Raw genomic sequence first — 23,684 nt, 5'->3', positions numbered from 1 at the left:
CTGCATGGCAGAGCCCTCAGAATTCGCCTGCGTGTGGAATGCATGCGAATCGCCGCTAATGTATTTAATAGGGAAATCGCCTGCGGCTTTAGTATGCAAATTTTCATGCGAATTCGCATGGAAATCAATGTAAAAGCACACCAGCACTGCCATGGTTAAATTCGCATACAGCGTCATCCACGCGAATTCGTCGGCGATTTGCACCGCACAAGTGGAAACGGGCCCTTAAACTGTACTTGCATCAACTTGGATTTATTTGCATCTCATTGACCAATAAATGAAATCGCATTTCATGAAAGTCTACCGGCCGCATAGTAAGTCACGTCTCTGCAATTCACAATGCGATTTTTAAAATGTACAGCATGTTGCTTTTTCCTGGACACACATGCTATTCACATACAATGCTTTCTTGTGGAGGTGCAAGTGCAACACATGCGCTTTTGTAAAAAAAAATGATTTGATACTTTATTTTCTCTTGCTATAAAGGCAGATGATTAAAAAGAACCACAAACGCATGAAAAACCCAAATTCAAATACAAAACCCCAAAAATGCAAATGCAGAAACACACATGGAGAGAACACACATGGTTTTCTGCACAGACAAGTGTGCCCCCAGCCAAAAGCCGGGTTCGCACAACATGAGATAAAATTCCTTGCAAATAGAAGAATCAATCTGTTGGATAGGTTTGTCAGGAAGCTTTGAAAAATCAGTTCATGCAAAAGACCCGAGAAATTTTTTTGTAATCCATTTGCTTCCTTCTTCGTCACACTTGCGATGGGCACACAGAGGTTAAGAAATATCTGACGATCTCACACACACCTTGGGGAAAGGACGATTGTTGGCGGAACATATCTGCCAAAATGGATTTGAGAGAAACAAATCTTTAGTCGCTATCTTTGGAGATCTTTTACAAACTATTTTATAACAGATGGATCGCTGATTATTGGTTTTCTGAACATTGTTATCTCACGTGTGTAGGTGGCTGTTTTCCTCATGTCTATCCCTGATTAATAAGTTTACCAGGTGCACAATTCATCTCAGCTTAACAGCTCCATCTCAGTGGCAATACATAGAGTCAGCACAGCAAAGTCTGTGTAGTTTGTGGCTTTCCTTCTGTAGTAATGGGGTCATTCCTGTAAGCAGTCCCTCTGCATCTCAGCTACTGTATATTCCAACCGCATCCTGAAATGTGAACACAACAGTCTGTTACTGGAGAGCTTCTTCTGTGTATGCTGTGATTTATTTATTCATTTGTGTGTGAAATGTAAAATGTAAAAAAATAACTGCAATATGTACAGGTTTAGGCCTCGTTCACAGTAGGATGTTGCATTGTGATGCAACGTTAAAGTCGCAACACAAAATACAACGCAACGCCCCAAAAAAGTAGCAACGCAACTTAATGCCCTGTTATCGTCGCATACAGTAGAGCATACAGGCAACGAAAAGTATGTTTCCAAGTCATTACTGAGCATGTGCAAACAGTCTAAACGCAGCTAATAATGTGTATAACGCACTGCATGCAGTACTTTCACTTAACGTGCAGCGTTAGACACCAACGCAACATGTGCACTGTGAACAGGGCATTGATTTTTCATTGCAGTGAATTATTCTGCGTTAAATGTTTTAACGTGAAATTTAACGTCGCATTGTGAAAAAGGCCTTAGGGTGGTAGGTTTTTTTTCCTGTTTGGACATGATGGATAGGACAGATGTCTTTTTTTCAACTACAGTAACTAAGGCCTCAATTCACTAAGCTTATCTCCTGTCCTTAACAACGTTTCTAGAGTTGTTACCATGGTGATGGTAGTCAGGAAACATTTTGCCTTTGGCAAACCTAACGTTAACTCTTCTGTCTTTAAGTTAACTCTTCAATCCCTAAAATAACTCCAGAATTATACATAATAACTACATAGGATGTAACTTAACTACAGACGAGGTAACTTAACTACAGAGGAGGTAACTTAAGGAATGACGAGATAAGATAACTCTCTCACTGTGTGGAGGTAAGTTTTCTCACTCCCCTATACAGTTTCTTGGTGTTTAGTGGTCATATCTCTCTTTCCTTTAAAATTCCCTGGTGTCTAGGGGCCCCTCCCTCTCCCATACAGTTTTCTGGGATCCAGTGGCCCTCACCCTCGACTATACAATTTCCTGGTGTCTAGTGGCCCCTCCCTCCCCTATACAGTTTCCTGGGGTCCAGAGGCCCTCTCCCTCGACTATACAATTTCATGGTGTCAAGTGGCCCTCTACGTCCCCTATACAGTTTCCTGGTGTCTAGTGCTATCCTCTTCCCTTCCCATATGGCCGTCCTGATGATATATGGCTTCACCTCCAATATAGCTTCCCTGGTGGTCTACAGTGGGCCAAACAATGCAAAATGGACAGATTCCAAGGTTGTATGTAGAAGCTTTCCAGAGGCGCCAATAGATTAAAAGTCACTTAAACGAGCTTAAAACCGATGGGGCAGTGGTGGGCCTATCCCATCCATGCAGACAAAGCAAACAAAGGAAGGACTGTGGCATCAACAGTCGAACAACAATTTATTTATACTCCACAGTAAAAATAGGCAACGCGTTTCACGGGCTCAATCCCGCTTCATCAGGCCAATCAAAAAGGAGCATACAGCTGAAAACAAAGTTTTCAACAATTTTCAGCTGTATGCTCCTTTTTGATTGGCCTGATGAAGCGGGATTGAGCCCGTGAAACGCGTTGCCTATTTTTACTGTGGAGTATAAATAAATTGTTGTTCGACTGTTGATGCCACAGTCCTTCCTTTGTTTGCTTTGTCTGCATGGATGGGATAGGCCCACCACTGCCCCATCGGTTTTAAGCTTGTTTAAGTGACTTTTAATCTATTGGCGCCTCCTGAAAGCTTCTACATATTGCTAAGTCCACCCTTGGTGGAGGGTTGTACCCATCTTCTTCCCATCTACAGAGAGCGACTTTTAATCCTGAGTGGGGTCAGGTTAATCTCCCCACCTGCCTTCACAGTGGTTGCCTAATGGTAACCCTGGTTTGTGAGTATTAAATTGTTATATTATTCATTATTAATTATCATCTATACAATATCACACTATTGGGCTCTTGGTGTCCCCCCTCCCTTTAGATTCCAAGGTTGGTTGGCACACCAGAGAAACGTTTCAGAAGTATTTATTCCTCAATGCATCAGCACAAATTGTTTCGGGGTCACTGAGGGTCCCTTTCATCAGAAAGTGCAGACATACGACATAATGCAAAGTGGGGAAACCACTTACAGGCCAAATTTGATGGCTCTGTGTGCCAGATTTGGTCCATGGGCTGGAGTTTGACATGTATGGTCTAGACCAGGGCTTTTCAACCTTTTCACTAATTGTACCACTTTTATCACCTGAACATTTTCAAGTACCACCAGCATGCCTGCGCAGTAGATTTGACGCAATCAGGCTTGGCTGTTTCTGATGGAGCCTGAACGGAGAGCAGCTACTGCTCGTGTGCACACACCAACAAGGAGAACTTTGGGGCTCTCAGTGCTAGATCCCCTCTTCTGAGGAGGAAGGGTGAAGTCTCTTTAGGATCCAAAGGCCTCCCCTTTCCCGGGGTGATTAACCGCAGGGTACATCACTGCACCATTTGCCTAGGTGTGTCTTCCCCACTGATCTGAGGTCTGAAGTATGTCGCAGAGCAGCACAACAAGGAGAGAGGGAGGGGGAGCCAAACTTTGTGGAGGCAGTAGAGGACCAGTACAAGTGGCAGGTGGTCAAATAAAGTGGCAGGCAAACATGGCGTGTACAACCTGGCCAATAGCAAAGTACCACCGGTGGAACGCGTACCACAGTTTGAAAAGCACTGGTCTAGACTAAACTCAGCTGAGGCAACTTTTAAAAACTGTCTCTGCCAAGATTTGTCAAAGTTTTGAATCAGGATGATCCTGATTCAAAACTCCTTGCTTTTACTGATGGCTAATACGGTGCCAAGAATTGTGTGTGTGTGTCTGGAGATCTTGACACAATGGTAAGAGATACGGCCTGCCTTCTTGACTTCATTACTTTTGCCCACAATCTGCTCCATGCATTGCGCACCACACATTGGCTGCCATCCATGGTGACAGAACACGGCGCTTGCCTTCAGGCTAATGATGCTACAGATGTACAGACTCGTCCACAGAATGTCATGCCAATCCTTGCCTTGCAACATTAGTCTGTATGGGGCTTAAAGTGAACCAGAGAGGGTACACTAGGCTTAATTTATACTTACCTGGGGCTTCCTCCAGCCCCATGAGCAGCGCTGAGTCCCTCACCATCCTCTTTGACCCCTCCATTCTGGTGATACGACTCCCAGTAATCCGGTCAGTCGCCGCCAGTCATGGGCTTCTGTGCATGCGTGGCTGAGCCGCGCGCGTGCCCCGCTGCGCTCCTGCCCCCTGGGTATTTTGTGCCTGTGCAGTACTACTGAATGCTCCAGGGGAAGGAAGTGCGATGTGGGTACGCATGCAGCCCAGCTGTGCATGCGCTGAATCCCACAACTGCCCGGACTACTGGAAGTTGTAGCAGCTGAACGCAGAGACCTAAGAGGACGGTGAGAGACTCAGAGCTGCTCATGGGGCTGGAGGAAGCCCCGGTAAGTATACATTAAGCCAGTGAACCATCTCTGGTTCACTTTAAAGTGAACCTCCGGACTAAAAATCGACTCAGCAGCAATGAAAAGGCTTGGTGTTTCTTTAACAGTTTCACAGCATGAGAACTTTGTTTTTCTTAAACAAGCCTTATTTTTAGCTGCACAGAAGAAAACTGTCCGGGCTTTTTTCCCGTGATGCTGTGCAAAGCATGATGGGATTTCTGATTTTGTTGTTCTCGTTCTGCTGTTTTGGTGCAATTTTTTTTTTTTTTACATTTTGAATTTGACATTTGAAGCCTAGTGTGGGCAGCTGGGAGGGGTAATCAGGACACAGGACAGTTGGAACTGTGCCTCCTGCTCCTTGTCACCTCCTTTCAACCATGGCAGCCCCCATGAATCACAAACATTTGCCTGTTCTTTTAAAACAGGGTGGGTAAGAGATTATATTACCTATCTATTGTAATTAACATAACTAATGTAACTTGATGACAGTATGTTTGTTTAGGCTGAAGTTCCCCTTAAAGTACGCTGAGTGGGTGAGGCAAAAACCTAGTTCCTTGCTTTAAAGAGAACCCAAGGTGGGTTTTAAAAATCCTAATTGCACACAGAGGCTGGGCCTGCATTTAATGCCCAGCCTCTGTTGCTATATTATCTCCCCAAGACAACACCCCCCCCCCCCCCGCGCTCTGCTTGCTCCCATAAATCAAACCGCTGTGATAGTGACACGCAGCATGTCGATAGCCGGCTGTTTACATGGCCACTGTCACTCTCTACCGCTCCCCCGCCTCCTCTATGTCACTGCTCCCCACATGCGTCCCTTCCCTCCCCACTGATTGGAGGGAAGGGACGCATGTGGGGAGCAGTGACATAGAGGAGGCGGGGGAGCAGTAAAGAGTGACAGTGGCCATGTAAACAGCCGGCTATCGACATGCTGCGTGTCACTAGCACGGCGGTTTGATTTACGGGAGCAAGCAGAGCGCGGGGGGGGGGGGGGGGTTGTCTTGGGGAGATAATATAGCAACAGAGGCTGGGCATTAAATGCAGGCCCAGCCTCTGTGTGCAATTAGGATTTTTAAAACCCACCTTGGGTTCTCTTTAACTGCTCAGTGCAGAATGTGGCTTTCCTGCACAGGTAGAACTGAAATAAGATGAAATGATAAAGCAATACTCACATGAGTTACCCTTTGACAATTCTGTTAGGAAGAAAAAGAAATAGTTAATGCTTTGTATTAAAAACAAAAGAAAAAAATAAAGCAATAGTAATGTTATGTGTCAGAATGGTGAAATAAAAATAAACCTTTCTAGAAATTCCTTTCTGGCCCTGTATCGATACCAAAATGGAGGCTACCATGCTTATTTCCCTTTAAACTATGATACTTGCAGCTGGGCTGATGCCCTGTCTGTGTTTCCTTGAAAATTTCATACATACATGCAATCGCTGTCGTCCCTCGGGTGACAGTGCATGACAATGTTTTATACAGATGTATCGCTAGCCTCTAGGCTAGAGCTACCACTATGGAGGGATGAAGAGGGGTGCACGAAGGAGAAGTTCCTGGGGGCGCAGTGGGGGAACATTGCACTGAAGGGGGTTGGTTTACATTTGGTAAAAGGTGTAAAATTTTAAGACAATTAACCACTTCACCACTGAGGGGTTTTACCCCTTGAGCACCAGAGCAATTTTCACCTTTCAGCGCTCCTTCCATTCATTCATCTAACTTTATCATTACTTATCACAATGAAATGAACTATATCTTCTTTTTTCCCCACCAATTAGGCTTTCTTTAGGTGGGACATTATGCCAAGAATTATTTTATTCCAAATATGTTTTAATGGGAAAATAGGAAAAATTTGGGAAAAAATTCATTATTTTTCAGTTTTCGGCCAATATAGTTTTTAAATAATGCATGCTACTGTAATTAAAACCTATGAAATTTATTTGCTCATTTGTCCCGGTTATAAAACCGTTTAAATTATGTCCCTATCACAATGTTTGGCGCCAATATTTTATTTGGAAATAAAGGTGCATTTTTTCAGTTTTGCGTCCATCCCTAATTATTAGCCCATCGTTTATAAAGTAACAGTGTTATACCCTCTTGACATAAATATTTAAAAAGTTCAGTCCCTAAGGTAACTATTTATGCATTTTTTTATTGTTATTTTTTTTTTTATTAAAAAATTGGGGAGTTTGGGAGGTAATGAGTTAATTTTTTAGTGTAAAACGAATGTGTTTGTATATGAAAAATGCTTTAGGGTGTATTTTTACTATTTGGCCACAAGATGGCCACAGTAACTTTGTTTATGCGAACTGCAAGTGTACAGGAAGTACGTTTGCAGAAAGTGTTATGAGGCTGGGAAACTGTTTTTTTTTTCACAATGATCGCTGCTTCTCATAGAATGGGTGGATACATTTAAATAAAATAGTACATTTTATTACAAATTAAATAACAAATAAATGAATAATAAAAAAAAGAAATATTTATTTGTAATTTTTATACTGTTTACTTTGCTTTACATTTTTCTTAACCACTTAACATCTCAGTCGTTTTCAGCTTATGCATCCGAGCAATGTTCACCTCCCATTCATTAGCCTATAACTTTATCACTACTTATCACAATGAACTGATCTATATCTTGTTTTTTCCGCCACCAATTAGGCTTTCTTTGGGGGGTACATTTTGCTAAGAGCCACTTTACTGTAAATCCATTTTAACAGGAAGAATAAGAAAAAAAATGAAAAAAATCATTATTTGTCAGTTTTCGGCCATTATAGTTTTAACATAATACATGCCTCCATAATTAAAACCCACGTATTGTTATTGCCCATTTGTCACGGTTATTTCACCATTTAAATTATGTCCCTATCACAATGTATCGCGACAATATATTATTTGGAAATAAAAGAGCATTTTTTCCGTTTTGCATACATCACTATTTACAAGCTTATAAAAAAAAAATAGAGAGAAATATTTCATCTTTACATAGATATTTAAAAAGTTTAGACCCTTAGGTAAATATTTATGTGTTTTTGTTTTTTTTATAGTAATGTTTTTTTTTATTAAACATTTTATGTGGGCATTTTTGGGAGGGTGGGTTTTAAAAGTGTTTTATTTGGGGAAATATTGGTGTCTTGTAATGTTTTTGGGCATTTACATGTAGTTTTACATTTTGGCCACAAGATGGCAATCTCGATTTTTTTTACATGACGTCACTCTAAGCGTACAATGTACGCTTAGAGGGACACAGCTTCAGAAAGAGCGAAGCTTCCGAGAGAAGCTGTCGCTTTTTCAGCGGGGGAGAGGAATCAATGATCGGGCTCCCCAGCCCGATACATTGATTCCGTGGCTACCGACTCCGCGGCCGGGAGTGCGCGTGCACACGCGCGATCGGCCGCGGGAGCGCGCGGGAGCGCGCCTGTCCTCCTTGACGTTTTTATACGTCAAGGAGGACAAAGTGGTTAAAGATGCTGGTTCCTTTAATAAGAGTGCATGCTGTCTGAGGCCTCTTGCACATTGTAAATCGCAAATGCGATTTGTGATTCCGATTTGCAATTTCAATTTTCCCTGGATGCAATCAACCCAAGAAGAAAAACGCAGAAGAAAATGCAGCATGCGATACCGATTATCGCAAATCAGAATCGCATGTGAGGGCTCTTGCACAGTACATGCGATGCCGATTTGCGATTTTTAATTGGTACTACATGCTGTGTTTTTTCTGCATTTTTCTTATTTTGATAGAATTCAGGGGAAATCGTAATTGCAGTGTAAAGGGGGCCTGAAACGTGTAAATTAAAAAAAAAACAAAAAAAAAAAAAACCTAACATGACATTACTGAAAAATAAAAAAATAAATACAGCAAAGTACCTGATATCCGGAACTCAAGCAACCGAAAGTCCCAACTAACCACAACCGTTGCTGCATGTGGTACTTTTTTTTTATCAGAATCAAAAATCGATTCGTATAAAAAACGGAATCACATGTAGTGTGCAAGAGGCTTCAGAAGGATAATGAGGACTGTGATTTGGTGGTTTTGTTGGATATTAAATACTTACGTCAAGAGCCGTCTTTTAACCATCTTGTAGCTCCCAGCAGCTTTCTGGCTTCTTACATAGTTACATATTTACATAGTTATTTGGGTTAAAAAAAGACATACGTCCATCGAGTTCAACCAGAGAACAAAGTACAACTCCAGCCCGCCCCCTCACATATCCCTGTTAATCCAGAGGTAGGCGAAAAACCCTTACAAGGCATGGTCCAATTAGCCCCAAGAGGGAAAACATTCCTTCCCGACTCCAGATGGCAATCAGATAAAATCCCTGGATCAACATCATTAGGCATTACCTAGTAATTATAGCCATGGATGTCATTCAACGCAAGGAAAGCATCTAAGCCCCCTTTAAATGCAGGTATAGAATTTGCCATAACTACTCCCTGTGGCAATGCATTCCACATCTGCATGGCTCCCAGACTGTCACCTAACCCTACGAGGGTCAGCTGTAAACGGTGGACGCCAGAAAGCTGTTAGGAGCTACAGGATGGTTAGATGCCTGGAGGCTTAGTATTTAATACTGCATGGGGGGGGATGGGAGGTTTGTGCTTTTTAGGCTGGTTGCAACCAACAAACACATGTATCCGGCATCAGGAGCTCCTCACCGGTTCCCGGATACTGGGGTCTTTGATGTATACGGGATACCAAAGTGGTGTTAAAGTAACCCCGAGGAGAGGCACTGGGTATGCATTTAAGCATAGCCACGTATAATTGGTAATGTCATCGATACACTCACCATGCCGTGCATGTATGACGCGTGGCAGAGGGGAGGAAAACAGAAGGGAGAAGCCAGGATGCCTGCGTATGTGCAGAGAGGACCCGCAGGTTTCCTGTTCCAAGGTCACAGCGCGAGCAGTCATTCACTGGCTTCCAATTCTGCATCAGGTGACACTGCTGTCCAACTGGACGGCAGGTTGTCACCTGGGTATGCTTCACCGTCTGATGCACAAAGACGTTCTCCGGGCGCCGCATGACTGAATGGCTGCTGCTGGGAGTTCTCCTCCGGGACTGTTTGTAGGGAATCAATACATAGACTCAATGTAATGTTTTTCAACATTTTATTTATGTTCCGATCCCTGAGCAGTCTGAAGTATGTTGAACTGGCCGTTGACTCATAAAGTTGGGGGATCCCTGCTGTAGAAGAATAATGTATGTACATAAGGCTGTGACGTTACCTCCAATCAGTTTCAGGATTTTGTGCTTAAACCGAGAACTATAAGCTTCCCAGTCAACCTCCCCTTCATCTTCTTTATCAGCTTCTCCCTTCTCTGCTGCTTCAACTGTAAGAAAGAAAATTACTGAAGACTGAAAAAATGCACAAATTATTATTATTATTATTATTATTGTTGTTGTTATTATTACAATTATATTATTGTTACTACCAGTAAGTAGTAGTAAAGGAAGGATAGGTGGGTGCTCTTATACTGTACTCACATTTCCATTAATTAATAATAATAAATAAGAATTCATAATAAAATGTTGCTGAAAATAGCATTGCCAATTAGATAACTGCATTACGTTACATTACAGCTCATTTTCTTCTCTGAATTTCTGTACTGTATACACACAACAATACCTTTCACAATCGTTTCTTCAACCTGGGAAGGCCGGCGTCTGAGCTGAATGAAGTCGGCTGTAGAAGAAAACAAAACAGCACTTCAGCCTTCTGCCACTGGGGGTGATTGGAAAGCATGGAAATTTGGGTGACTGGGAATAGCCAATAATACAATATTGGCATTATATAGTGGTGTTTTTCTTTATCGCTAAAATTTGTAGTTTATTTTACTACAACATAACCTAACCCTTTTCCCCCCACGATACCTAACCTTAACATTGCTACTTCGTCAATTGGCTTAAAGGACCACTATCGCGAAAACAGTAGGCAGGTAAAATCTGACAGAACCGACAGCTTTTGGGCCAGTCCATCTCCTCATGGGGAATTCTCAGGGTTTTCTTTGTTTTCAACAGCAGTTCCTGAATAGCAGTTGCAAATTCTAACTGACAAAATAGTGTGCAGTGATTAGGGAGGCTGGTTAGTATCTTACTGTATTGGCAGTTAAACTGCTGTTCAGGAAATGCTGTTGAAAACAAAGAAAACCCTAAGAATCCCCCATGAGGAGCTAGACTGGCCCAAAACCTGTCGCTTCTGTCAGATTTTTAACTGCCTACTTTTTTTACGATAGTGATCCTTTAACCCTCCTGGCGGTCTATTTAAAGCCGCCAGGGGGCAGCGCAGCAGTCTTTAAAACATTTTTTTTTTCTTAAATCATGTAGTGAGCCCAAGGCTCGCTACATGATAGCCGCTGTGCAGTGGCATCCCCCCACCAAAGAACGGGATTTCCTGGAGGGCTTCTCCCGTCGCCATGGCGACGGGTGGGATGACGTCACCGATTGGCCAGGCAGCGCACAGGGTTTTGGAGGGGGGGGGGGCGGCGTGACGCTGCGAGCGGCGGGTAATCGGCACGGAGCGGCAGCGATCGGAGGGCACACGCAGCTAGCAAAGTGTTAGCTGCGTGTTGCAAAAAAAAAAAAAAATTATGCAAATCGGCCCAGCAGGGCCTGAGAAATCCTCCTGCGCGGAATAGCCCGAGCTCGGCACGGGCTTACCGCCAGGAAGGTTAAGGCATTATCACATGCAGATGGCCATGCGATCGGAACGCAACACGTATGATTACACGCCATCAACGTTTGTATGCGTTGCATGGCTGATCCCATTCACTGTAGTGAATGGATCAGCCACGCATTTTGCTAAAAAATGCATGCAGCATGCGTTCGTGGACCGCACTAGTACGCAACACATGCAGTGCGAACATCAGACAGTGCAGTCTATGCACTTCTGCTGTATGTTCGTGCGTGTGTGCCTCCGGCACATGTTGCCGAAATACAGGCGGCAACGCGTGTAATGTGAATGAGGCCTAAAGGACATCCGAGGTGAAAATAAATGTATGAGAAAAGCAATTGTATCTGTGCTCAGTCTCTGAAAAATTACTTTTTTTAAGATCTCCCACAGTTTTAATTTATATTTACATCTAGTTTTTACCGTTTCATTGACTCTGCACCTTCATTGAAGTATGTCAGAGCTTGAAGTATGTTAGAGCTTGGTAGGCGGAGCCTACCAAGCAGAGATCCTCTGTAAAAGCGAGCCCCAGGACTTTACGCCGATCAGCGTTAGGCGATCATGGGGCTGCCGCGGCGGCCACGCACTTCGGCGTGACGTGGCCGGCTTGCAGTTAAAGAGGCACTGTAACAACATATAGTAGAATGCAGTAAATTATTCAGGATTCCCAATTAAGCAGTAATTTTCCTGTAGCACTGCCCTCCCAGTGATTTTTTTTAGCCTAGGTTGATTATGTATGCATAATTCTCAAGTACCCCTCCCCCCTCCGCAGAGCATTCTGGGGGATCAGTAATATTTTACCACCCAGTGATTGTCTTTGTGAACCAGACTTTAATCAGAGGGCAGTTATTCAATCAGCAACCAGTGGCTTTAAGTTGGTAGCTCATATTAACATAGTAGGAGTAATTCCAGGGGTCGAGTCCTGCGTGGACGCGGGTTTTTCGGCGTTCACCCACTTTTTCTTCAGAGCTTGTGTGGAGGGAGCAGAGCAGAGAAGGCGAGCTATGGGGACAGTGGGGATGGACGGATATCTCCCCCCCCCCCATCCCTCACCTTTGTGCTCCCCTTCCTGCCTCTCCCCTCCAGCGTTGTTAAGTGTCGGGCCCGGCGGCGAAAGTGGGCGGAGACTTTCCGCCTTCTTCCAGCCACAAGGGACGCTCCGCTCTGTGTGCGGCTAGAAGACCAGACTAGCCGCACACAGAGCGGAGCGTCCCTTGCGGCTGGAACGAGGTAAGTCTCCGCCCACTTTCGCCGCCGGGCCCGACACTTAACGCTGGAGGGGAGAGGCAGGAAGGGGAGCACAAAGGTGAGGGATGGGGGGCGGGGGGGAGATGTCCACCCATCCCCACTGTCCCCATAGCTCGCCTTCTCTGCTCTGCTCCCTCCGGGTGGGGGCACACCTGGCTACCTGGGCACATATACCCCTGCCTACATATACTGGGGACATATACACCTGCCTACATATACTGGGGACATATACACCTGCCTACATATACTGGGGACATATACACCTGGCTACATATACTGGGGACATATACACCTGGCTACATATACTGGGGACATATACCCCTGCCTACATATACTGGGGTCATATACCCCTGCCTACATATACTGGGGACATATACACCTGCCTACATATACTGGGGACATAAACCCCTGCCTACATATACTGGGGACATATACCCCTGCCTACATATACTGGGTAACATATACCCCTGCCTACATATACTGGGGACATATACCCCTGCCTACATATACTGGGGACATATACCCCTGCCTACATATACTGGGGACATATACCCCTGCCTACATATACTGGGGACATATACCCCTGCCTACATATACTGGGGCCATATACACCTGCCTACATATACTGGGGACATATACCCCTGCCTACATATACTGGGGACATATACACCTGCCTACATATACTGGGGACATATACCCCTGCCTACATATACTGGGCATATATACCCCTGGCTACATATACTGGGGACATATACCCCTGCCTACATATACTGGGGACATATACCCCTGCCTACATATACTGGGGACATATACCCCTGCCTACATTTACTGGGCATATATACCCCTGGCTACATATACTGGGCACATATACCCCTGCCTACATATACTGGGCACATATACCCCTGCCTACATATACTGGGCACATATACCCCTGCCTACATATACTGGGGACATATACCCCTGCCTACATATACTGGGGACATATACCCCTGCCTACATATACTGGGGACATATACCCCTGCCTACATATACTGGGGACATATACCCCTGCCTACATATACTGGGGACATATACACCTGCCTACATATACTGGGGACATATACACCTGCCTACATATACTGGGGACATATACACCTGCCTACATATACTGGGGACATATATCCCTGCCTACATATACTGGGCATATATACCCCTGGCTACATATACCCCTGCCTACATATACTGGGCACATATACCCCTGGCTACATATACTGGGCACATATACCCCTGTCTACATATACTGGGCACATATACCCCTGCCTACATATACTGGGCACATATACCCCTGGCTACATATACTGGGCATATATACCCCTGGCAACATATATTGGGCATATATACCCCTGGCTACATGTACTGGGCATATATACCCCTGTCGACATATACTGGGCACATATACCCCTGCCTACATATACTGGGCATATATACCCCTGGCTACATATACTGGGCACATATACCCCTGGCTATATATACTGGGCACATATACCCCTGACTACATATACTGGGGACATATCCCACTGGCTACATATACTGGGCACATATACCCCTGGCTACATATACTAGGCAACTATACCTCTGGCTACATATACTGGGGACTACTATACTCATGGCTACTTATACTGGGGACACCTATAGACCTGGCTACCTGGGGGTACCTATTTTGGGGGAACTGCTGTCAGATTATCTGCATTTTTGTGGAACCGCTGTTATGTATTTTGGGGAACAGCTGCCAAATTATGTGTATGTTAGGGGAACGGCTGCTGCCAGATTACAAACAAACAGACAAACAAACACAGAACATTTATATAGCGCTTTTCTCCTGGCGGACTCAAAGCGCCAGAGCTGCAGCCACTATGACGCGCTCTGTAGGCAGTAGCAGTGTTAGGGAGACTTGCCTAAGGTCTCCTACTGAATAAGTGCTGGCTTACTGAACAGGCAGAGCCGAGATTCGAACCCTGGTCTCCTGTGTATTTTGGGGAACTGCTGCCAGATTGTGTATGTTTGGGGGACCACTACTGCCAGATTATATGTCCTTTGGGTGTTACGTGTATTTTGGGTGATCCGCTGCCAGGTTTCGCGTATTTTGGGAACTGCTTCCAAATTATGTGTATGTTGGTGGAACTGCTGCTGCCACATTGTCTATTTTGGGGGAACTACTTCCATATTATCTGTATTTTGGAGGAACTTCGACCAGATTATGTGTCTTTTTGGTGAAATGCTGTGAGATTACATCTATTTTTGGGGGATACACTACGGCAGAGCTCAAACTTCCTCGGCAGACCTTTTACATCACTGCTAAGGTCATGTATATTTGGCCCCACCCATGACTACGCCCACGGTGTGCTTGACCACGCCCATTTTTTGGCACAGGAATTCTCCGAGTGAGTCCACTCACTTCTTTTCCCAGGACTAGACCCCTGAGTAATTCCCTTGTATCTCTAAAGCTATGTACTCACCGCCCGACGAGTCTGGCGACGTCCCCTTGATGACGGTCGTCAAGCGACACCTCTTCCTGCTCACAACGTCATGTGACTATACGAGGGGTGCAAACGGGAAGTAAACGATCGCGGTACTTTGCGCGGAGTTGTCTGGGATCTTAACAATCCGCCGTGTCCGTTGCATTAGGACGTACGATTGGGGCGCGGGGGGCAACAGGGTTTAAAATGATTATGTTAAACAATGTTCCCTGATGTCAGGAAACATTGGCGCAAATATTGCCTCGTGGGTAGTACGAGGCTTAATAATGCCAACAAATTCTGCCACTGAAAGACATCATAACCTGCCCTGCCTGGATCCAACTGCTCTGGAGAAATAAACCTTTAAATGTGATTGGCTATGAATACTATATATATTGGGCCAACTTTTCACTACACGACAGAGTCAGGACAAGGTGCTCCAGCACCCAAGGCTGAGACACCAAAGTGCGCCCCTCCATCCCTCCCACCCCAGCTGTCACACACTGATTGCTATTAGACTAAGAGGCGCTCCAGGATCCCCATCCCCCCAACACCTTAATCTCTAGTTATCTGGCTTGCAGTCACTATGGCAGTGACTGCAAGCCAGATAACTAGAGATTAAGGTGTTGGGGGGGTGGGGATCCTGGAGCGCCTCTTAGTCTAATAAGGGTATGCCCTTTTCTTATTTCTCTCTGCTTCAAACAATTGGAGAATGCTAGCTGAGTGAGTTGTGCGCCCCTCCTACACTGCGCCCTGAGGCGGAAGCCTCTCTCTGCCTCGGCCCAGCCCTGCTACCCGCTTCCCCTGATAGTATATGAACTTATATGGAAGATTTACCTCCTGGATTGACGGCATCAATAGAATCTGAGGAAAACAGAGAGTTCAGAGAGAGTCAGTATTCAAATAACCCAGAGACAAATTTGTAAAAAAAAAAATATACGGGGCCTAGTTTTAAAAGGGTGAACAGGTTGTTTATCTGAAAAGGGCAGTTTGTTTCTTCAAAATGATGGTATTTGATGCAATGACCATATTCATGAAAGTGGCAAAGAGCTGAAAACATTTCTGCTGCTCACAGTTATGATTGGCTGAGTCATGCTGGAGACATTATTCATAAAGTGGCAATTATATCTCATCAGTACTATATAAGGTCCAGTGAAGAGCGCCACCTTGAGATCTTCACAGGAAATAATGGAGGTGTGTCTAGTTAAAATGTCTTAAACCCCACCCCCTCAGCAGATGTCACACCTAGACCTTTTATGATAATAAATCTAGAACATGTTTAATAGAAAATGTATATTGGATTGAAGAAAAGTGTACAAAACTGAGGTGTAGCTCTATGACCCTCCTAGTGGTGCTCCTGTTTTATATGGCACTAAGTCAGACTTTGTATTAGAAGAAGCTGGCATAGGCCTTGATTCATAAAAGACTGCGATAAAAAAATTAGGTTGTTAAAATACTGCATTCAGTATTTTAGACTTTTGTTTTCTAATTCATAAAAATGTTCACAGGTGTGGTAGAAGTTTGGTAATTTACCGGCTTCAATAGACAAAAACCTGTTTGGTAACAGCAGAGCAGTGTGGAGTGTCTGTGTTGTTACAAGCTGTTCTGCGCAGTGACGTACGGCATTACAACAGTAAGAGGCATCCCCGACATCCCTTTAAAATGTACATGTTTCTTATACTCTGTCCATTAGTCTTTCTTAACATTTTACTTTATTGCCACAGCTTACATGAACTGGAAGAAATATTAATCACTTTACCCCCGCCCGTACGGATTTCTCCGTCCCTTTTTCCATCCTTTTACCCCCAGGGACGGAGAAATCCGTACTTTGCGCACTCCCGCCGCTGTCCGCGCTCCCGCTCGTAAACACGCCGCCCGCCGCTAGTAAACACGCCGCCGCCCGCTCGCCCGGAGATCAATGAACGGGAAAATCCATTCCCGTTCGTTGATCTAAGCCCAGCAATGATCCGCTGCCGGTCGGCTGAGCAGCGCGATCATTGTGAGCAATGACAAAGTCCCAGCCTCTTTCTACTTCCTGCAAGCGTCCGGAAGGACGCTTGCAGGTCGCATGAAACAAAAAGTTACTGTTGCCATCTTGTGGCCAAATAGTAAAACTACACCCTAACCATTTTTTACACACAAATAAACTAGTTTTACACAAAAAATTAACTCCTTACCTCCCACACTCCCCAATTTTTTTTTTTTGTAATTAAAAAAAAAATAAAAAATTCACAATTCGAAAAAAAAATCATAAATAGTTACCTTAGGGACTGAACTTTTTAAATATTTATGTCAAGAGGGTATAACACTGTTAAAACTATGGGCTTGTAATTAGGGATGGAGGCAAAACTGAAAAAAATGCACCTTTATTTCCAATTAAAATATTGGCGGCAAACATTGTGATAGGGACATAATTTAAACGGCTTTATAACCGGGATAAATAGGCATATACATTTAATGGGTTTTAATTACAGTAACATGCATTATTTAAAAACTATAAAGGCCGAAAATTGAAAAATAATACATTTTTCCCACATTTTTTCCTATTTTCCCATTAAAACACATTTAGAATAAAATTATTCTTGGCATAATGTCCCACCTAAAGAAAGCCTAATTGGTGGCGAAAAAAACAAGATATAGTTCATTTCATTGCGATAAGTAATGATAAAATTATAGACGAATGAATGGAAGGAGCGCTGAAAGGTGAAAATTGCTCTGGTGGTCAGGGGGTAAAACCCCTCAGTTGGGAAATGGTTAAACATGCTCTGCTTAGGTGATTTCCCCACTTGATCCTCTCTGCATCTTCAAACAGGAACCTAAACGGCTGAATGTCTGAAGAGCAGCAGGGGAAACCTCTTTTGTTCCGCTCTCTCTCCTCTGCTGCCTTGGGGGTGGAAAAAGCTTGACCCTCCTGAGAAGCTATCACATCCTATCAGTATCCAATCAACAGGACTTGCAGGAGACAGAGGCTGCTTTTATTGGCTCTCTGTTACTGTCAGTCATAGGTTATACCTCTCTGCTTCTGTGAGTCAGGGCTCCGCACAGTCTCTGCACAGTTTCCGCCATACCAGAGCTGCCAGTAATCACTGCTATTGTTTCTGGGCTTTACCGCATGTTCTAGTCTTTATGACTTGACATTTACTGACATGTGTTGAGGTATTTACTGCACAAATCAGTAATTTACCTCACTGCTCAGTTTCTTCAACTTGCCATGTTGTAACAGCCTTTAAGAATTGACATTTTCCTAAATGCTCGGTAAAGTCAGCTGTTTTCTGCATTACCTCATGCAGTAATTCTTTATGAATTGAGGCCAATGTCCAGAAAAATGTGTCATGTAATGCAGTCTTTGAAGTTATTCCCTTGATTATCCAATAATTTGCATAGGAGGTAAGATCCATCTTTCCCTTATTATTCTTATAATTTTCAGTCTACATTGCCCCAAGGCGCTTCTTGTACAAATTTTATCTGGAAAAAACAATGCTGATAACATTTTAGTGCTGAAAAGTTCAAAGAGTCATTCATTCTGTTTTGTATACAGCTGAATGAAGCAGATTTCACATCAGACTGTTATGGCTGCTGTTTACAATTCAGTCTTACCCATTCAGATCTGAAAATTAAAATATGAGACCCTGTTCTGTAACGAATGTTTTCTTTAGGGTAATTAGGCATGGTCAGTGAGATGCTAATAGTTTTTGAGTTGTTGCCCGTGTTATGCTAATTTTATGCAGATTAATTCAGAGGCAGCTGATTATTTTGATTGGTCCAAATCCAAGCTGCCTAAGCTGCGCTTAGTATCAACTTAAAAATCATTGACATCTCATTGACTATTCTTACTTGCGAAAGACCTGTGGATGCAATACAATATTCAGTATTCTGAACATCCAATATGAATTTATGTATTTATATAGATGCAAACGTACCTTTTTTCTGGTAATTGCCATATTTCACATGTTCTGGAAGAGTAAAAGAGAAACTTTAGTGAAGTATAGTATTTCCAAATATAAAACATAACTTTGAATATATTTTATAAAAATCAGATACATCACACTCAATACATCATGGCAGTAATGTTCAGCGCAGCCTAATGCACGTTTCGCGATCACAGGCGATCACTTCTTCAGGGGCATACAATACAAGTATATCTCCCCATGAATATACAGAAATACGTACATGTTCCCTTCAATAAAGGATCCAGAAAACTAAGTACTTTGGGCTGTCTCCAAGAAACACCATTTCACAAGATAAATACCTTAAAATTTGCACAAAATCAAATAATTGTGATAAATGTAGAGAGTGAAGCTGATTCCTGAACAGTCTGGATTGAATCCCAGATATACCAGAGGGGAGAAATGGCACACTGGGAAGGGATGGTCGGAATTGCCGATTTTCCAATTCTGCGGAAATCCCATCTTCCACCAATGCAGATTTCCACTACCGCGATGTTCTGATGGTATTTAGCGGTATTCCGCTTATCAGGGATTTCCGTATTCTGCCAATTTCCGCATACATTTCTGTCTACCGCTTACGGCAATACAAATCCTCATTCTCTGATTAGCTTATTAATGCCGAGTCTTCTGATCGACTTAAAATTACCGAATATCAATATAGCGGAATTTCCGTGTAAATGTCCACGATTTCCACCGAAATCCACTTACGGCACGCTAATTTCCGCATTCCGATTCGGAAATGCGGAAATTATCCAATCAGAAATGCGGAAATTTAAATTCTGCAGAATCCGAAATAACATCCCTAACGGTTACACACACACACACACACACACACACACACACACACACACACACACACACACACACACACACACACACACACACACACACACACACACACCACACACAGACACACCAGACACACCAGATTACACACACACACACACACCACACACAGACACACACCAGACAAACACACAGAGACACCACACACAGACCAAACACACACACCAGACACACAGACCACACACACATGCACACACATACACATACATACACACACACACACATACCACCCCCCCCCACACACACACACACACACACACACCACACACAGACACACACCAGACAAACACACAGAGACACCACACACAGACCAAACACACACACCAGACACACAGACCACACACACATGCACACACATACACATACATACACACACACACACATACCACCCCCCCCCACACACACACACACACAGACCACACACACACACCAGACACACATACCACACACACCAAACACAGACCACACACACACACGTTTGTTAGTTATCATGAAATGCCTGTGTTGAGTTATTTTAGCCAAGTTTTTTTAATCACAAGTATACTCTATGAACTTTTGTGGAAGGGGGAGATATAAAGTACGGTGACCATACGTCCCGCTTTACCCGGGACAGGTCCCGGATTCAGGGTCTCCTGTCCCAGGCTACATGAGGTCCCGGGAAACATCCCGCTTTTAGCCGCGGGACATCCCGGCCTCGGGACTCTGGCCAACGTATGATTGCATGAACTGGCCACGGCATCTAATAGACGCTGCGCCAGTTCATAGCACGCAGGCCCGCTCCAACCTGCATATTCTTCCGGAAGGCAGAGCAGGGCTACGGGAAGATGGCGTCCTAAGCCCTGTACTGGAGACTATTTGTGTTTTCAGTACAGGGATTCGGGCGCCATCTTCCCGTAGCCCTGCTATTGCATTCAGCGTGGGAGATTGGAGTAGCAAGATCGTCCGGGGTAGCTGCACGCTAGAGGCCGGTTGGGAGAGGAGACTTCTGCCAGGTGAGTAAATTCTTTTTTTTGCAGGTGAAATGTTACCCACATTGCGTTATTTTCTGCTGAAATGTGGCCCAAATTGCATTATTTTCTGCTGAAATGTGGCCCAAATTGCGTTATTTTCTGCTGAAATGTTGCCCACATTGCGTTTGTTTTCTGGTGAAATGTTGCCCAAATTGTGTCTGTTTTCTGGTGAAATGTTGCCCAAATTGCATTTGTTTTCTGCTGAAATGTTGCCTAAATTGCGTTTGTTTTCTGCTGAAATGTTGCCCAAATTGCGTTTGTTTTCTGCTGAAATTTTGCCCACATTGCGTTTTATTTTCTGGTGTCTGGGGTAACTGTTGCTGCATTTATTATTTAATGGTCAAAGTTGGCTATATTTGCTGCTTTGAAGTTATGATTACGCTCCACCCATACAATGTCATGGCCACGCCCATTTTTCAAACGCTCCTGATCCCCCCACACCCGTTTTTTTGCCGCTAACTGCCCCCCCCCCCTCCCCCCCCCTCCCGTCCCAGGTTGGACCCAGAAAAATCTGGTCACTGTATATAAAGGGCCGATATCGGATTGGGGAGTGATCATGATGCTGTTTTTGTCCTGCTTTTCACAGAACTAAATATATTCAGCACTTTGGGAACTGAGCCTTAATACTTAGCAGGAAGCAACACATACTGAGTGGTGCTTAGTCATAAAACACTAGCTGAATGTTCTGTACTCTGATCTACTGGTGCTCCCAGTCCCAGGGTGTACTGTGCCATGAAGATTAGGGGATATGAGCAAACAGTGGCTCCACAGCAACTGCACTATTACTAATAGCCCATTATTTTACATAGCTAGAGTAACCAGTTTTTTGTGGGTCCAACCTGGGACGGGGAGGGGGGCGTGGGGGGGCGCCACGGCGAAAAGTGGGGAGGACTGAGGAGCGCGCAGCGATGAAGACTGGGGAGGGGCCTGCGGTGCGCGCCGCGCCAAAAAATGGGCGTGGCCATGCCATTGTATGGGCGGAGCTAACGTAATGATGTAACAGCGAGGCATAAGAAAGCAGTATTTACGCCATGATGTGGACAAACGAGACTTTGCATCATGGGTGTGCAGAAACTGTGTGATGCTAATAGTATACCGTAACCACAAAGCAGCAAACATAGCCATCTATGACCATCTATATATATAAAATCGGATGTATGTGCGTGTGTGTATGTATGTATGTGTGTATGTGCCGCGATCACGCGAAAACGGCTTGATCGATTTGAACGAAACTTGGTACACAGATCCCTTACTACCTGGGATGATATGTTCTGGGGGTCTCGCGGCCCCCCTGAACACCTGGGCGGAGCTACAAACAGCTAATCAGATTTCACCCATTCAAGTCAATGGAAAAAATGTAAAAGGCTGCCATTCTCACAGTAATCAAGCCAGAGTCCCCACACTTGGCACAGTTGGTCACATGGTGACCGAGGATACAAATCCAGGAAAAGTGGGTGGAGCATAAAACAGCCAATCAAATTTCAGCCGTTCATTTTAAATGGGAAAATGTAAACTGGAGCCATTCTTAGACTGTTAATCGCAGGGTTCTCAAACTTGCCACACTTGGTCACTGGGTGAATGTGATTAAGATTCAAGAAAATGGGTGGAGCCTACAACAGCCAATCAAAATTTACCTATTGATTTTCAAGGGGAATATTTCAACTGCTGTTATTCTTACATTTTTAATGGCAGAGGCTTCAAACTTGCTACAGTCGGTCATTGGGTGACTGGGGTCCAAATTCACTAAAGGGGGCGGGGCCACATACAGCCAATCAGATTTCCTTGGTGGATAAACTGCTTCCATTTACACATTTTTGATGCCAGGAACCTGACAGCACACAAACTTGGTCATTGAGTGACTGTGTGTCAAGGGTACAAAAAGTGGGCGGAGCCAAAACAACTTATACTGGGAAAATATAAACTGCAGCCATTCTTACACCGTTAATGGCAGGGTTCTCAAACTTTGCACAGGTGGTCATTGGGTGACAGATTAAGATTTTGGAAGGTGGGGGGAGCCTACAACAGCCAATAAAAATTCACCTTTTGATTTTCAAAGGGAATATTTAATCTGCTACCATTCTCTTATACTGGTAAAAGCAGATGCCTCAAACCTGGTACAGTTGGTCACTGGGTGACTAGGGTCCAAATTCAGGAAGGGGGTGGAGCCACAAACAGCCAGATTTGTTTGTTTTTCAATGGGAATATACAAAGTATTGATACCAAGGACCCCAAAGCTGATAAACTTGATAATTGAGTGACTGTATGTTAAGGTTAGAAAAAGTGGGCGGTGCCAACAACTTCATTTTTTACATTGCAGGGTTTCCAAACTTTACACAATTGGCCACTGGGTGACTGGGATGAATATTCAGAAATGTGGGTGGAGCCTACAACAGCCAATCAAAATGTACTTATTGATTTTCAAGGGGAATATTCACATTGCTACCATTCTTACACTGTTAGTGGCAGAGGCCTCAAACCTGATACAGTCAGTCATTGGGTGACTGGGGTCCAAATTCACTAAAGGGGTGGAGCCAAAAACAGCCAATCAGATTTGTTAGATTGATTTCAGCCATTCTGTTATTGGCAGGGTTCTCAAATGTGACACAGTTGGCCACTGGGTGACTGGGACTAATATTCAGAAAAGTGGGGGGAGCCTACAGCAGCCAATCAAAATTCACCTTTTGATTTTCAAGGAGAATATTTACATTGCTGCCATTAATGCACTCTTAATGGCAGAGGCCTAACATCTGCTACAGTCAGTCACTGGGAGACTGGAGTTTAACCAGCTGGGCGGTATGGACGAGCTCAGCTCGTCCAGTACCGCCGGAGCCTGCCGCTCAGGCCCTGCTGGGCCGATTTGCCCCAAATAAAGTGCAGCACACGC

At 44.1% G+C, this 23,684-nt stretch overlaps 1 protein-coding gene across 1 annotated transcript in view; it reads right to left on the bottom strand.

The window, feature by feature from the left end:
* Window positions 1-438: 438 nt before the first annotated feature.
* LOC137528091 (uncharacterized) overlaps window positions 439-23,684 on the bottom strand; it is a 50,154-nt gene continuing 26,908 nt past the window's right edge. The window contains exons 6-11 of the mRNA XM_068249354.1: window positions 18,918-18,950; window positions 15,835-15,861; window positions 10,214-10,270; window positions 9,813-9,917; window positions 5,766-5,786; window positions 439-1,183 (exon numbers count right to left, since the gene is read on the bottom strand). Coding sequence (XP_068105455.1) covers window positions 1,182-1,183; window positions 5,766-5,786; window positions 9,813-9,917; window positions 10,214-10,270; window positions 15,835-15,861; window positions 18,918-18,950 — 245 coding nt within the window. The 3' untranslated portion in view covers window positions 439-1,181. The remainder of the gene's footprint in view (window positions 1,184-5,765; window positions 5,787-9,812; window positions 9,918-10,213; window positions 10,271-15,834; window positions 15,862-18,917; window positions 18,951-23,684) is intronic.

The sequence above is a fragment of the Hyperolius riggenbachi genome, chromosome 8 (assembly GCF_040937935.1).
Source record: "Hyperolius riggenbachi isolate aHypRig1 chromosome 8, aHypRig1.pri, whole genome shotgun sequence".
NCBI lineage: Eukaryota > Metazoa > Chordata > Amphibia > Anura > Hyperoliidae > Hyperolius > Hyperolius riggenbachi.
Note: the sequence above shows the minus strand (reverse complement) of the source record. Positions and strands in the feature narration are given on the sequence as shown.